The sequence below is a fragment of the Phyllostomus hastatus genome, unplaced genomic scaffold (assembly GCF_019186645.2).
Source record: "Phyllostomus hastatus isolate PE091 unplaced genomic scaffold, TTU_PhHast_1.1 phas_contig_210, whole genome shotgun sequence".
NCBI classification, from domain to species: domain Eukaryota; kingdom Metazoa; phylum Chordata; class Mammalia; order Chiroptera; family Phyllostomidae; genus Phyllostomus; species Phyllostomus hastatus.
Genome location: NW_025333737.1, coordinates 6,206,199 through 6,222,867, shown reverse-complemented (window position 1 = coordinate 6,222,867; position 16,669 = coordinate 6,206,199). Strand labels below are relative to the sequence as shown.

The 16,669-nt window shown below is 38.9% G+C and overlaps 1 protein-coding gene across 2 annotated transcripts in view; it reads left to right on the top strand.

The window, feature by feature from the left end:
• Positions 1-16,669, top strand: part of MYO1D (myosin ID) — a 320,834-nt gene that overhangs the window by 182,069 nt on the left and 122,096 nt on the right. For both annotated transcript variants that reach the window (XM_045836252.1, XM_045836251.1), the window contains exon 20: positions 6,965-7,078. In XM_045836252.1, coding sequence (XP_045692208.1) covers positions 6,965-7,078 — 114 coding nt within the window. The remainder of the gene's footprint in view (positions 1-6,964; positions 7,079-16,669) is intronic.

Sequence of the window (16,669 nt, the reverse complement as noted above, 5' to 3'; positions counted from 1 at the left end):
ATTTAAGAAAAATATAGCCTAGAGTGACCTCAGAAGAGATATTGACATAAATACACCAACATCCAAAGGCAGATTTAAGGAAATATTGAAAAGTTACCCCATAACAAATTTAGAGGTATTTTGTTTCAAATTTTTAAAAAATACAGTGTTATTTATATCAAAATAATGAAATATTATTTTTTCAGGTATAAGTTTGGCAAACTTTAAAATGCCAGTAACAGTGTTTGAAGAGTTTAGGGGAACGGTAGTGGTAGGTCATAAAAGAAGCCTCGATAAATTTAAAAAGATCAAAATCATACAAAGTGAGTTCTCTGACCATAATGGAGTGAAATTAGCAATGAATAGCAGAAAGCAACTTAGGGTGTGCAAAACTGGGTGGGAATTAAATGGCACCCTCCCGAATAACCAGCAGTCAAACAAGAGATCACAGGAACATCAGAACATGTGGAAAAGAAGACACAACATATCAAAACTTAATAGGATGCAGCTAAAGTCATCTTAGAGGGAAATGTAATGCCTACAATAGAAAAGATGAAAGATCTCGTATCAATAATCTTCTACCTTAAGACACTGGTTAAAAATAAAAAAGGCAAACTAACCCAAAGCAAGCAGGAGAAGGAAATAATCAAGTCCTTCATTGCAGAAATCAATCAAGATAGAGAATGTAAAAATAATAGGAAAAAAGGCAACAAATCCAAAAATTGGCTTAAAGATTAACAAAATTGACAAATCTTTAGTCAGACTGACCAAATACTGTAATGAAAGAAATAGATTAAACTTTATTCATGTATTTCAAAAATTATATAACTATTAGTGTTCAGACATTCTAAGGAAGGAGAGATCATCAATTCAGTGTAATACAAACTTTTTAACTAAATTTTAAATTTAGGATGAAATACCCTATTGTGCTGTGTATAATGTGCACTCTTTTGCCCAGACTTCTGAGGGAACAATAAGGATGTGCGTTATACATGGGTACAATGATCACATGCCATGGGTATAATAATCCTGTGCGTAATGTGCACAAAACTGGAGGTGCACATTATACACGACAAAATATGGTACATGTCACTGAGTAACACTTGCTGGCAGTATCTCAGAGTGGTTGCAAAGTCTGGAGCCTAATTCTGAAGTCCTAAATTCAGAAACTCTGGTTTATAAGTATACCTCGAGTTGATCAGCCAATCAGGAAATGACTTTTGCTAACCAGATTCACAGAACCATAAAGGGATTGACCATTTCAGCCATTTTACTGAGTCCTCATGTCTACTATCTAGGGTACTTCCTTTTTAGAATCAAGATACCTGGGAAGTCAAATTAGTAGTCAGAACAATTGATCAAAGACAGTTGGATGGTTCTGACAATCACCCTCCACTACGGAAAAGCCCGGTGTCTCTGATTCCCGTGATGACAATTTGATGTCTGACAGCATGTCTCTCCCTGAGTCCTGCTGGATAAAAACTGAAAAATTCCTTGTCATGCTCCTGTATTTTAAGTTCAGTACAAAATAGTATTTTTCCACTTTAGAATCTTGTCTTCTTTAGAATATTTTTCATCCCAAGGACGTACCAAGATAAACTTGATGCCATTTCAGTATAGCCCTCTTCTTCGTGCTTTCATTCTTTACGAAGCCGCCACTTTCTGTCAACTTCGGCCATAAGCGTAGGAGGCCTCTGCAAATAGCTGCTCTCCTTCCCGGGCTTTCCCGGGCTCATTCTCCAGGGAAACGTCCTCTCCGGCCCCCTGTGGTGCTGACTAAACCTACAAACAGGTCATTAGACGTGTTTGGGCAAAAGCAAGATAAAAGGGAATTTTTTTTTTCTTTAGCTGAGGATTTTAGCTTAGGACATAGAAGAAATAAAATGAGATTTTATCTAATAGCCTGTAATCCAGTTTTTCTATTACTTCATGAATTTAAATGGAAGGAAATTAGTGCCCCTATGCCATGATTATTTTAATGTAGTTTGAATTTACAAATTTACATATGTGTGTGAAAAGTTTTCCTTTCCACTGTGGTTTAGCTAAGTTATGTGACTTGGAGCTGTCACTTAGTCACAGGATGTCCTTCCCACTCACTTGGTCATGTTCTGAGGATGATTTGAGTTGCTAAAACAGAAGGTAAAGATTCATGACCCGTTCCCTTTAGAAATTACATTTTTGCATACAAAAGGAATGTAATATTTCTAAACAGTTTCAATAAGATGGCTGCTGTAAGCTTTTTGCTGGTGTCCAGACCAACTCATGGACCCGTCATAGAAAGGACAGTGCCCTCCGCTTTACCACCGTGGCCTATTGTTTTCAGCTCTTGCGTGACCTTGTGAAATTATGCAGAAATGTTGTTTTTTCATATTTTTGCAACATACTCATATTTTTCAATATGAATTCACAAAAGATGAGGAACACTGCTTTTGCTTATTATTCAGCTTTCACCTTCTGCGTTCTCTATTCTCCGTATCCTAAGATGGATACAAATGATGATTAATGTCCTCCCGCATGGGCCTCACACTCCAGTGTTCTGTTGAATCTGGATGTGTTTTCGGAAAGGGGGCCCTCATTCATTGTGTTTGGGAAATGCTGAACTAAACCACTGAATGTGCTCTTTGAGCGCAGCATTCTCAGAGCCTTTAATGTATTCGTGGGTTATGAATATCCCAGGAAAGGCTGTGGTTTGCATTGTTCCCCAAACCAGCTTGACTTGGAGCCCTGTCTTGCACAAAGTGTCATGCAAGGCTGGTGTGGTGCTCATAAACAACTTAGAAAACGCTGATGCAGACGCTCCACCGTCGCTCATGTCAAGTCTTCTGACAAGTGCCGGTTCACTTCCATGGCAAAAACTTACCATGTGACATGAACAGTTATTACCAAGAGTAGTTATTATTTCACCGTGTCAACTCTACTTTGTTCTTAATTACAGATACCATTTTTGTCAAGACAAAAAAGGTATTTTTTGTCTTGAGGAAATGTTTAGAGAATTGACTGATTTCTAAAATTATGAGGCAAGAAGGAGAAGACTGAATAAAATTCAAACTAAAATTTGAATTTTAGTTTGCTGTATTCTACCTATAACAATATATCTTCAATGTCCCATCCTACCTGTCCTAATTTATGTACTTAGATGTATATCCTACCAATGCTAACAGTGTTTTCAAATTAATATCTAACTTCTTTGTTTGCATCTTGAAAATCAGATCCCTGTGAAGCAGGGATGGGGACTTTATATATCACAGCTTTGCCTTCTAGTCTACTTAGTTGAGGGGTTTGGGTGGGTTTTTTATTGTTTTGTTTTGCTTTCCTTTTTCTTCTCCTCACTAAGAAACCTGACCTTGTAGTTCCTCAGGAATTTGTAGTGCTCAGTGCCCTGATGTAAATGTTACACAAATCTGTAACATTGAAACATGCTAATCAGCAAGCAGTTAAATACAGATTTATAAAATGTTTCTTCATTAATTCTGTTAGAAAAAAGATCTACCTGCAATGTGAGCATTTTCTGACTCCCTAATAAAGTGGCCCTCTACAGAATCACACACATATACATTTTCTCCCAATCCTATTATCTAGTTTTATTTTCTTTATATTTGTAAGAAATGATTTTTACTTGAAAGTTTCTTATCTGTCTCAACTCCATCTACTAGCCTCAGATTCTTACTTTAACTGAAGGCTTTATGTCATTCCTTTGTATATCATCAGCAACTTCTAAAGTGCCCGGAAGTGCACACGGTAAATTTAGGAGAAGGAAACATTTATCAAATCACTTAGTGCGAGTAAATGTTTACCAGCCTAATTTTTTTTAATTAATAGGAGTCATGTGCTAAATTAACAAATGTAGAAAAAATAAAGTCAATCCCATTTATATATTTCTGATGTTAGGAAGATACTTTTCTCGATGAAATGGTGAGTCTAAAGATTTTATAAGGGTAGCTGTTGCCTAGTAACAGAGCATCACACTCACAGGCACCAGCACGTTTCTCCAGGTCAGCTTCAGTCATGGCGGTTCATCTGGTCCGTTGGTGTGCTGTGTGCAGTCTTGTAGTGACAGCTGGTTGTGAAAATTTGACTCTGAAAAGAAAAATCAACTCATGGTGAAGATGCTTTATGAGAAAAGCCAGTATACAAATAAATCTCAACCGTTCCAACCAGGAGCATAAATAATTCCAAATCAACAATCCATGAGCTTGTATAGTAATGTTAATGTTAGCTTTTTTATTAAAACGATAGCTTACTCACAAAGGATCTTGCAACCTCAGATATAAAAGAGCAAGAAGCCCACAGTTCCTTTTTCTTCAGTGCAGAAATAAAGTTTTTCCAGAACCAAACTGGGCAATGGGGACTTAAGCTGTTCAACAACTGTGCTTTTATTTGCCATTGGGGAATTTTTTCTGAACTTTATGCAACCTCCCCAGTACGCTGCAGCCATCTTCCTTTGCTTTCCCATCCGACGGTTCCCAGTCTCAACACTGGTTGGTTCGTGTGGAGAAGAGTTCTTGAAGTTAGCCTGTGGGATTTAAAGTACTCTCAAAACCAACTGCTCAGCAAGGATGCTGTGGTAAATGCTCTGTAGTGGTTGCCCACATCTTTGTTGGGGGCTGTGAAGTATGAGGTCAGAGATACCATATGGTCACGACCCTCAAGGAGCTTACTGTTCATGAAATAATAGGGCAATAAATAAAAATCTGTCATGGATATTTGAGATTCCACATTGTTTTTATCCTGTCTGTGTATTTGTATCGAGGTATATAATTTATATGCAGGTAATACACATTATCAGAAGTATACAGTTCAGTGAGTTTTGAGTAGTATACACCCTGTAAATTACAGCCCTATCAAGGTAAAGAACATTTCCTTCACCCCAGAAAGCCCCCTCATGCCCCTTCCCTGCCACATCCACCCTCACCCTCCCACAATCACCCTCCTGATTTCCTTTACTGCACAGAGTTTTTTTTTTCTTGACCTTCATTAAAAAAGGAATCATACTGTTTTACGTAAAATTCTTACTTTGTTGTAAAACGAAGTTGTCAGTCTTTTTTATAACTATTTTGATAACTTACAACTATTTTATAAGGAAATCAGCTTTTTTGATATACTTCGAATTTAAAACAATCTGTATCTTTTATTTTGATTGAATTAGAACTATATTAGTGAGGTTATAGTCATTAGATTAATTGTCACAACATTAATAAGTAAAACCAGCCTCTTGCCAAACATAGCTTCAACTGTAAGTTAAAAAACCCAGTGTCCTGCCCTGGCCAGGTGCTCGGTTGGGAAGTAGCCGATCGATGTCTCTCACAGCAATGTTTCTCTCTCTCTCCCCCTCTCTCTCTCTCTGTCTCTCTCTCCCTCCACCTTCCTTTCTGTCTAAAATCAAAACATCCTCGAGTGAGGATTTTTAAAAATAAATAAATAATAAAACAGTGTTCTACACCAACTTTTTTAACAAGTATATTTTTATAATTAGCATCCATGGTCTAAAAATTATAAGTCAACTGTCCTTGAAATTATTCAAGCTTTCCAATTATTAAGTGAAAAGTTTGCCCTTTTAGTAGAGACAGAGAGAGTAACTCGACTTTATGAGGAGACACAGACGAAGGGCAGATGTAACTTGACTGTCTTGCTGTGTAGAAGCATCACCCAACCTTCTTCCCTGTCTTTCTGTCCAAACAACAAGTAATGAGATGATGTGTCCAGTGTTTGGCATTAGCAAACCACTTACACCAGTTGGTTTCAATGTTATTTTTTTATTTCAGTCTTAATTCCACATATAGTCTACATACTTATTCCACAACTATGAAATACAAGTTCATAGAAAACAGTGATCATTTTTTATTCTAATAGGTTTTACAATGGAATGAGTTGGGTCTCCGTTACCACAGTCGATTTTTTAACATCTTTGTTACCCCGAAAAGAAATCTCACACTCCTTAGCTGTCATTTGTCCAAACCTCTCACCTTCCCCAGCCCTGCATCACCACTAATCTACATTCTGTTTCTTAGATTGGCATCCTGGACATTTCATAAAAATGGCACCATACAATTTGTGTAACTGGCTTATTTTACTTACCATGTTATGCATGTGATAGCATGTTCATTTTTTATTGCCAATTTATATTCCATTTTAAGAATAGATCACATTTTATTATCCACTCATGAGTTGACATTTGGGTTGTTTCTGCTTTTTCCAGTTACCATGATTAATGCTACTGTGAACATTAGGCACAAGTGTTTGTGTGATTATGTGTGCCTAGGAGTGGAATTTCCAGGTCATGTGGCTGTGTTTATGTGGCTGAGGAACTGCCGGACTGTTTTCCAAAGCAACTACATCATTTTAGAGTGCCACCAGAGGCAATGAGGCCTCCAATTTCTCTACATCCTGGCCATCATGTGTTATTATCTGTCCTTTTTGTGATTGTCATCCTAATGGATGCATCCTAATGGATGCAAGTGGTGTCTCATCGTGGTTCTGCTCTGCAGCTCCCTGGTGGCCAGTGCTGACGAGCGCATGTTCATGTGCTTATCGACCGTGCATGTATCTTCTCTGCAGAAATGTTTACTCAGACTCTTAACCTGTTTTCAATGGGGCTTTTGTCCTTTTGTCACTGAGTTATATATTCTAGATACAATATATATTCTGTGTATGTTCTACATACAAGTCCCTTATCAGACATATGATTTGTAAAAATTTTCTCCTATGTGGTGGGTTCTTTTTCTTTACAGTGTCTGGGTTACATGTTTTCAGTCTTTTCACTATTTGTGTTTTTCTTGTTTTCCCTGTTTAATTGTAAAATTCTGCAAATCTGGAAACAGCTACTCCTTTCAGATCTCTGTTGCACCCAGCAGAGTGGCCGTGCATGGAACCCACCTGTTACAGAACACGTCTCCAGTCAGCCACCTCTGCCCCTAGATGTTCTACTGGCAGATAATTTGGCTCATTCTTCCTGAGATGATATAGTTATTGGTTGGTTTTCTTACAGGTCAATCGATTTAGTAAGGTAGAAGACCGGGCAATTTTCGTCACTGATCGTCACCTGTATAAAATGGACCCCACCAAGCAGTACAAGGTGATGAAGACTATTCCTCTCTACAATGTAAGTACTCTGCTTTCTCTGAGTGAGGGATTAGTAACCTGGTGTTCCTGAATCCTTGTGGGCTGATAGTCTGATCACTGAAACCTTTAGGGCTTCAGGATACCCGTGAATTCTTGAAATTTTATGCCAATCTTATGTGTATACAAATGTACAGTTTTCTACAAGGAGTATCCAAAGCTTCCAATAGATTAACGAAGGCATTTTTTAAAGGGTAAAGACTATATTCTGTATGATCTTTTTCTATTCCTTATTCTATTCACTGCTCACCTGTTGTTATACATCATGTATTTCTTACTTATTTTCATGAGGCTTGTTCTTTCTCTGTTCCTGATCCTACTCATTGCTTCAAGGTTGTGACACATAATATATTTTCTTATTTTCATAAGGCTTGTTTTTATATGGAAATAGATCAGGTAGAGAAACAGCAGAGAATTGCTGTATGAAAACATTACCTGTCTTTTAAATGTAAATTTTATGCTGTTTCCAGAAGGTTTTTTCATCAATATGTTTTACCTGTGATCCAAACCCACTCAGTTGTTCACTGTCTCCATGGGGTTTTCAAATTCTGAAATCAGTTCTTTATTTGAAATAAATTTGTTGGTGTCTTCTTGAATTTCAGTATGAGATTTTTGTTATTTTTTTTCCTGTTTTATGGGGTCTGCTTTACAAGTGACTATTTGTTCTGATTCTTCAGAAAGATCCTACTGGACTATTGGATCTTTTCACTCATGACATGATTTTCCTGTCTGCTAGTTTCTAACAAGGGAGGTCTGTGTTTTTCCAATAATAGAATATATGAGGAATATTATTAAAGACTATTTTAAATGCTCTTGGTCTCTGCAAAAGGGAATAGGAAACAATGCTTTGTAGTTTTATTTTGTGAAATCAGGAGTCTTGTTGGTTGTGAGGTACAAAGAAGGCAAATTATTCCTGGCTTTGCTAAATGATTCAGAACATCACTGCAGGCTCAGTGCCCAGATTGTCGCCCAGGATGAAATTTGTCTTCATTATGTGTCACATGCACACACTCACACATGTACCTGTGCACACGTGCACACACATATGTATGCATGCATGTGCATGCACACACACACCCAAACCTTCCAGGAGAAGGCTAATGGATTGCAGCTAATAAGGAAATGCTATTCTGAGACATTCTTGATTATATATATTCTTAGCAAAGACTTGCAATCTTATATATCAATCACAGTTTAAGCCTAATAACCCTGAAGTCTTAAATTAGGAGGTGAAGGAAAGAAAGTAAAGGAAAAAATCAAATTCTGTCAAAGTCTAGTGAAGCATGGAACCAAATAAACATCAATTGTGATATGCGTTTTACTTCTTTTCCTTACCTTCTGTTAAGTGGAGATCAATCAGACACAGGATATAAATTCAATAAATAGTTAAACAACTCTTTGAGCTGAAATTATGTTCCCAAACTACCTTCCATTTTTGTATTGACTGGTGTGTATTTATATTCATTGTTGCCATTCACCACATTCTCATTGTTGTTCACATTAGCAATAATATTATGTAATGTCAAAAATTAATGATGTTTAACAATTGCAGTAAGGGTAGACCAGTGTCAGCAGGATGGATACACACTGTTGCAGGTGCCATCAGTACTCTGCCCGCATCCCCTGGATTCCCTTATTTTTGTGTATGTCAGTGTAACTTCCAGCAGCCAACATCTTTGTCAAAAACTATGCTGCCAGAACCCACTTTGCTCCCACACCCAAAGGACTGGAAATGCCCACCCACCCCAACAACCCAGTGACCAATGGGTAGGGGCTGGTGAGTGCTTCTAGCACCTCACCATTGACCAAGATCATTCTGAGAAGTGTTTTATTCCATTTCCTAATCTTCCCCGAGGAGTAAGCTGCTGTTGCCCACACTGGAAGCTGGCTTATTGACGGGCCCTAGTGGCTGCCTTCCCTTCCCTGAACCACCTCCCAACTTTCTTGCCAGTGTCCCAACACTTCCCACATCAGTTCCATGGGCTCATCAGCCTTTGTCCAGGGTGTGCTTCTGGGAGGAACTGGCTTCAGTGTAGTGGCTACCTCCTAGGAGGGAGCAAGTTGAATGGGATGGGCAGTGTTCAACTGGATCAGTAAAAATGTTTTAAACTCTGGAGTAAATATGGCAAAATACTAAGTTTGGATAATAGGGACATATTTATTCTTTTACACTTTTTGTATGTTTAAAATGTTTTGCAATAAAAAAAAACAGTTTAAGACAAGGAACCTTTAAAAATGATAATGCTGATAATAGTGATGGAGAGGTTGGGAAGGAATGAAGGAGAATGATTTCCATTCTAACCGTGTTGAGTTTTAGGTACTGGTGAAACTTGTAAGTATACATCTCATAGATAGTTGGAGGTCTGATGTTATAGGGAGAGAAAGAATCCAGCCAGCACTTATGATAAAATTTAAGAGTAGATCTGTATATAACTGGAGGCTGAATTATGAGTCTAGAGGGGAAAAGGGGGCAGATTATTCAAGAACATCCATCCATTAAATGATGGGAAAAGAGAATCACTGAAGGAAATGGAGTAAAATGGAAATCTCTTTATGGTCCTCCATTTTCTCAACTCCCTTTTAATGTGCTAAATGAGCCCTAATTTTTCAATGGTTCTATCAGGTTATGAATTATTCTAGGAAAGAAAAGAACTATGAAAACACCATTTTCCAGAGTCAGATTGGAAAGTCTTCAGCAATAAGAGAAGTCAATGAAAACACATAGCTGAGGGTGCCACACTTCTCTCACACTCTGCTTTTCACTTTTCCGTCTGCTCTGGCTCCAGGGAACAGATTGTGACCACATCCTATCTTCGGTAACATTTTGCTTTGGCTTGGGTGAGGACACATGTCCTCGTGTAGGGAGAGGAGTCTGACGGAAATCCAGGACACTCCACCATTATTCAGGTTGCAAAGCAGCTCTATGGAACCGTGTCACCTGTGTCCCCTCAGCAGCGTGAATGCGCCTTAGATAGTCCAAGTTCCTGCCATTCTTTCAGTCTCTGCTTCTCTTCATGCATCTTTTTACTGTCAGTTACTTCTTCTGCAGCAAGGGCCAGCGCTTGGCTCAGGTCTAAACCAGCCGACCCAGCAAACCATTAGAGTTTCAATCTACACTAATGTGTTTAACACCATGTCTCAGATGAGGCCTCACCATGGCAACCAATACCACATGATACAAACTGGTATTTTCTTTCCTTGTCAAGTACTTGCAAATCTATGCATAGTTTTTCCTGACTTTTTCTAGTATAGTATGGATAATTATTACAGTTCATTTTGGGTATAGTTGATCTCTTCCCTCTACAATTTTTTACGATTGCCCTTAGCCCCAAATCACATCTGGACCATGGTCACAAATCATGCTGAATATTGAGGTGGGTCATTAGGTTTTCCCAGTGGGAAAGAATCAGTATGAGAGGAGTGCTTCAAATGGGCCCACTTCACCAGGCATCCTTGAGTGCTTGGATTCTGCCCCCTCCCACCATTCCGAAGGCCAGGATCCCAGTCTTTGTCAAAGGGGACTTAACTTGTGCCACATGTAACCCATGGTACGTGTATGTGTGTACATGCATGCATGTGTTCTATGGGGAGAAATCTGTAAACTTTAAGTTTATTCATTGCTTGTGAGACCATCTTTGTTTCATATATATTTTCAATATTTATAATACCACCACACAAAGCTATTATCATACAGTCAACATGCTACTGCACTGACTTCATCCCCTAGTTACTTTTTCAGTGTAAGAATTCATCAGATTATCCGTTGTGTTGTTCTGGCCAGTTTCTGTTCATTTAAAAGCAAAACACATTGCAGAATTAAAAAGAAAATTTAAAGAGAACTAAAATTAAAATTTAAAGAAGGAAAAACTCGAAGTTAACCATTTTTTTATTGTATGACTTAGGCCTCCCCTCCCCCGTCTCTGCTGTTGACCTGTTGTTCGCGCTCACCATGATTCTACCCAGTCAGAGCAACAGTGTTCATGCCTTATGCCCACAAACACAGCAGTCCTGGTTCTGTTTCCCTCGGGAATGAGCACCTCAACTAGAGTTATCTTTGCTGTTGTCATCATTTTTTTAGTGGCAGTATCCCATTGGCATGGTGATTTTCAAACTTTTTTCATGAGGCTTGGGGTAATTTAAGTAAAACTGAAATCATTGGATTGGCAGCCCCTTGGAATCTTTTACTGACCTGTGGGACACCCCTACCACGAGTTCATTCATGTCTGGGCAGATGTCTTAACTTTTTATTGATGTATGCCTTACATGCAGAAAAGGGCACAGATCTTAAGTGTATAGCTTGGTGAATTGCCACAAAGTGAATTCACCTGTGTAACCATCGCCAAAGTCAAGAAATGGGCCATTAGTAGGACTCCCAGAAGCCCCCTGAGTTCCCTCCCAGTTACCACCTCTTCCTGCATTTTCAGGGGCATAATCTTGCTCATTTGGAAATGAATGCAAATTAAATCAAACATTATGTATTCCTTTTTTCTTCTTCAACATTGTATTTATGAAATTTACCCATGTTGTTTCATTTTCATTGCTGTGTGGTATTTCCTTGTGAAAATATACCACAGTTTGTTTATTCATTCATGTGTTGCTGGATACTTGAGATTCTTTTTGTCCTTCTTGTGCACGTCTTTTGGTGTCATGTGCATACATTTTCGTGAGACAAATACCCAGAAGTGAAATAGCTGTTTGACATTCATAAATACTTCCTGTTTTCCAAGCTAGTTGTACTGGTTCACCCCCCCAGCAATGCATGAAAGCTACAGTTGCTCCATTTCTTGTCCAATACTAGGTTCTGACAGTCTTTTAAATTTTAGCTATTCTGATAGATATGTGGTAGTTACGAATTGTGGGTTTTCCCCAGTTTTGTTGAGATATAATTGACATATAACATTGTTAAAGTTGAAGGTATATGATACATTGATTTGTTACATATATATTGCAAAATGATCACCTGTGTAGCATTAGGTAACACCTCCATCACATCACGTAACTACCGTTCCTTTTTTGTGGTGAGAACATTTCAGATCTACTCAGTTAGCAACTTTCAAGTGTATAATACAGTGTTGTTATTAGCTTTAGTCACCATGCCATACAATAGATCCTCAGAACTACTTCATCTTATAACTGGACATTTGCTCCCTTATCCAACGTCTCCCCATTTTTCCCCAACACTGGACTCTTGACAACCACCACTCTCTGTTTCTGAGTTAAGCTGTTTACATTTCACAGATAAGTGATATCAGGGAATTTGTCTTTGACTCACCTCACTTAGCATAAGAATGCCCTCTAGGTCCATCAAGTTGTTGTAAATGGCGAGATTTCCTATTTTTTCTCTCTGTTGAATAATATCTCATTATCCTTACATACTGTGTGTTTATTTATCTGTTGACAGATACACATTGTGGTTTTTTTGCATTCCCTTTTTTACTAATACCTTTTGTGTGTTTATTGGTCATTGGGATGCCTTTTTGTGAAGTGCCTATTCAACTGTCTTGCCTATTTTTTCTTTTGGGTTTTCTCTTTATAGTCGATTTCTAGGCATTCTTTTTATGTTCCACAAATGTGCCTGTTGGCAGTTACATGCATTGCCGCTATTTCCTTTGACTCTGTGATTTGCCTTTTCATTCCCTCAGTGATGTCTTGGAACATAGTTTTCCTGTTGTTGTTGCCGTTTACCTGATCAGTTTTTTCCTTTAAGATCTTTTTATTTTTGTTTAAGAAATCATTTCATATCCCAAGATCGTGAAGATAGTCTCCTTTGTTATATCCTGTATGCATTATTGCTTTGCCTTCACATGGACATCTACAATCCACCTAGAATTGATTTTTGGGCCTGTATGAGGCTACCACCCCAGGTTCAGTTTTTCCCCATCTGGATAGACACTGGGCCCAGCGCCGTCTACTGAGAAGGTCATGTTTCCCCACCGCCCATCAGTGCTGCATCCATCATAAATAGCTGTGTCCACACGTCTCTTTCCAGTTTCTCTGCTCTGTTCTGTTGGTCTGTTGGCTATCCTTGTGCCAATTACTGTTTAAATTACTATTGAGCAAAGATTTTATTAATTTCTAAAATTAATAAATGTTCAAAGCCCCTCCCTTCAGTTTCATCTCCTTCCCAAAATAATGTTCTCATTTGCCACATCCACATGAAGGGAAAGAGAACTGAGGATGGCTGTAAAGTGAATCTTATCAGAAAGAATAACTTACTGCGTACTCATTTTCTTTGTCAAAGTCAAATGCGTTTAGGAGTCAGTCAGGTCCAGAAATGAACGAAGCACATACCTCATCATGGGGCAGCCTCTGCTCAACTGTCACCACTTGTGGTCGCTGCTGAGTCCAGTACGCCAAATCTTTGGATTCACCTAGAAAAAGCTGAGGTCTGTATCTTATGTAAAATCTCCTGATTGTTAAATGCCAGGCAAGCCAAATAAAATGCGGCTGTAGGCCGCTTCCAGCCCACAGGCCACCAGTTTGCTACTCCTATTTTTAAAGGTCTCCACTTGTCATTTTTGATTCTACATGAGCTATAACCATACTCCTCAGTCTCTTCCACGCCAAACAGTAAAAATTCTAAAATCTATGATATGTTTTATTCTAGGCCTTATGTGGTAGAAACACACACCAACTATTTCTCACTTACGAAAAACTAACTGGGTAGGAGCTGTAGAAGAATATGTTTTCTACTACAATTAGCTAGGAAGGAAGGGAACAAAGGAAATCTTTGGTAGCGGTATCTTTCCTGCCTTGAGAACTTTCTACCCCTCAGAGTTCACTGCCACTTCTTTCCCTCTGACTTTTTATTATAATATTTCCAAATGTTCAAAGAAGTTGAAAGAATAGGGCAGGGAACCCCCCTGTGCCCTCCACCTGCATCCAGTGTGTGTTTCTTCTTTCGCCACGCTCGTTTGCTCTCTCTCATGACACTTCACCGCTGACATGCTCCTGCGTGCATGCTCCTTCATAACCACGGTACTTTCTTCATGTCTACAAAATCAGTATTTCCAAAATATTTCATATCCAGCACATACTCAAATTTCCTCCATTGTGCAAAGCATACTTGCATATACCTATTTTTAAAAAAATCCAAACGTTTCTAAAGCATTTGCTCCGTTCTATATCCCCTCCAGTATAGGAGTCCAGGTTTCTTCACATCCTCACCAGCACTGGATATGCATGACATTGACCTTTTAAAGAGTCCGAGACTAAGTCTTGTCTGGATTTGCCTGATGTTTTCTGATAGTTCATTTAACTTACTTTCCTAGTCCCTGTATTTCTGTAAACTAGAAGTTAAATCAGGAGATGTTCATTTTATTTGAATATGCACCCTCACATACTTAACATTATACCTTTCATGTCAACAAAAATGGCACATACACAGCTAATTCTGCCTTGTGGGTCATCTTTGGAAAATTTTGTTGTAGATAAGCTGTTATTATGTTGCCCCCCACTGTAGCCTAAATTTCCTACAGCTTATAGCATAGACCCCCTGTGTTTTCCTGTGAACTAGAATTTAGCATAAAAATTGAGATAAATATCACCATCAAACATTACCTGTTCATAAGTTGCCTATCACTAACAGTACCTGTTATTTTTAATTTCTTTTTTCAGTCTCTTTTCATACCCAGTATTTTCCAGTACTATGCTCTTAACATTTTTTAAACATTTGTCGTTCATTAATCCTCTCATGAGAAATCTTCACAATCACTGCGAATAAAGTCACTGCAGAATCTTTACCCCTTCCTTTCGCTAGCCCCAGCACTGGCCTTGGCCGTTGCCCTTGCGTCCTTCATTCTGTTCTTGCAGTTCCACTCTGTTTTTTTGAGGTCTTCTTCTCATGCAGACCAAGTCTGGGTTTGGGTTCACTTTTCTTTGTGCGATCCAAAGAATCGTAAATCACGCCAAAGCCAGTTGTTTCGCCACCACCCAAATGAGTTCTGAATCCAAACACCAAAGTGACATCTGGTGTGGTCTTCTACATTTTGGCTAGTTTTTTCCAAATTGCTGTCTTAGGTACTATTGCCTTTCCAAGGTGAAGGACGTCAGTGACCATTTGTTTCTGCCAAAGTCGTCTGTTGGTCATGAATCACCCAGTCTAGATAGTTAGCAGGTCACCCATCACGGCAGTCACTCCTCAGGCAGCCAGGGAGGAAAAGCTGCCCGACGGTTCTTATGCATTTCTACACTATTATCTCTCTCCCCGAACCGCCATCCACCACCAGTCCTTGCACTGTCTGTTCGTGCCTTTTCTGGAATGTCATGCAGTGACAGCCATGCAGTATGCAGCCCTTTCAGACTGGCTTCTTTCACTTGGCAGTGGGTATTTGAGGTTCTTCTGTGTCTTTCCATGACTGGATACCTCAGGTTTTTTTAGTCACTGAATAATATTTTATTGTGTGGATATACCATAGTCTGTCTAATTGCTTATTATTGAAGGACATGATGGTTGCTTCCAGTTTTTGGCAATTATGAGTAAAGCAGCTATAAACATTCACATGCAGGTTTTCATATGGACACAAGTTTTCAGATCATTTGAGTAAATAAATACCCATGAGGAAAATTGCTAGGTCATGTGACAGGCCTGAGTTTGGCTTTATAAGAACTGCCAAGTGGCCTTCTGAAGTGGCTGCACCGTTTTGATTCTCACCAGCGATTCATGAGAATTCCTGTTGCTCCATATCCTCATCAGTATTTGGTATTCTCAGCTTTTTCAAATTTTAGCCATTCTAACGGGTAGATAGTGGTATCATGTGTTTTTCTACTACCCTAAACTACAGAACTCAGCACACACTTGGGGCTCAGTTAATCTTCAACTACAAGCATTAGCTCTCCAGTCTCTGTTAGCAATTGGTTTGTGCTCAGGAGATAAGGTCTGATCTTTCTGTAAGCCTAAACAAAATGTAACTACATGATATACTTGGCACCTTTTTCCCTTCCACTAGCAAAATTACTCAGTCAGCTTATCATTTAACAATGATTCTAGTCACTCTTCCCAGGAAAGATAAAAATAGGAAATTATGATAGGTTTCTGGGAGTATTTTCAGTAACGGTTCTCACAAATGGCTTGGTCAAATAATTGTGAGTAACAATCTGAGAATGAAACGTTCAAGTTATAGGTGACACCTTTATTGGCCACAGAGTGACTTCCTATGTACAAACACTGCACAGTTAAGGTTAGGGTTTCAACCGGCTGGAATATGCATTATTGTCGAATTAGTATTATTGTTCCCCTTGAATCGCTCTCTACACTATATTTATAAGTTGTAATGTCAAATTAAAGTATTAATTCCAATACAGTTGCCAAGAAAGGTTAAAATTTGTACAAGAGCAGTGGGGTCAGAAGGTGAGTGTTTAGCAGAGCTGGCAGGGAGACTGAACTGTGGTTGCTGGGGCTCAATACGGAGAACAGAGGCAAGAAGTAGTCCCCAGAATTAGTGATCCTGTGCCCGAAACTTGGATCACAGCCTCCCCATCACTGAGAACTGCCCCCAAGATCACTGTAAGTTGGTGGGAAGGATCACATCCTGTGGTTGACACGCGTTGCCTGGACCCGTGCACCTCTGCCACT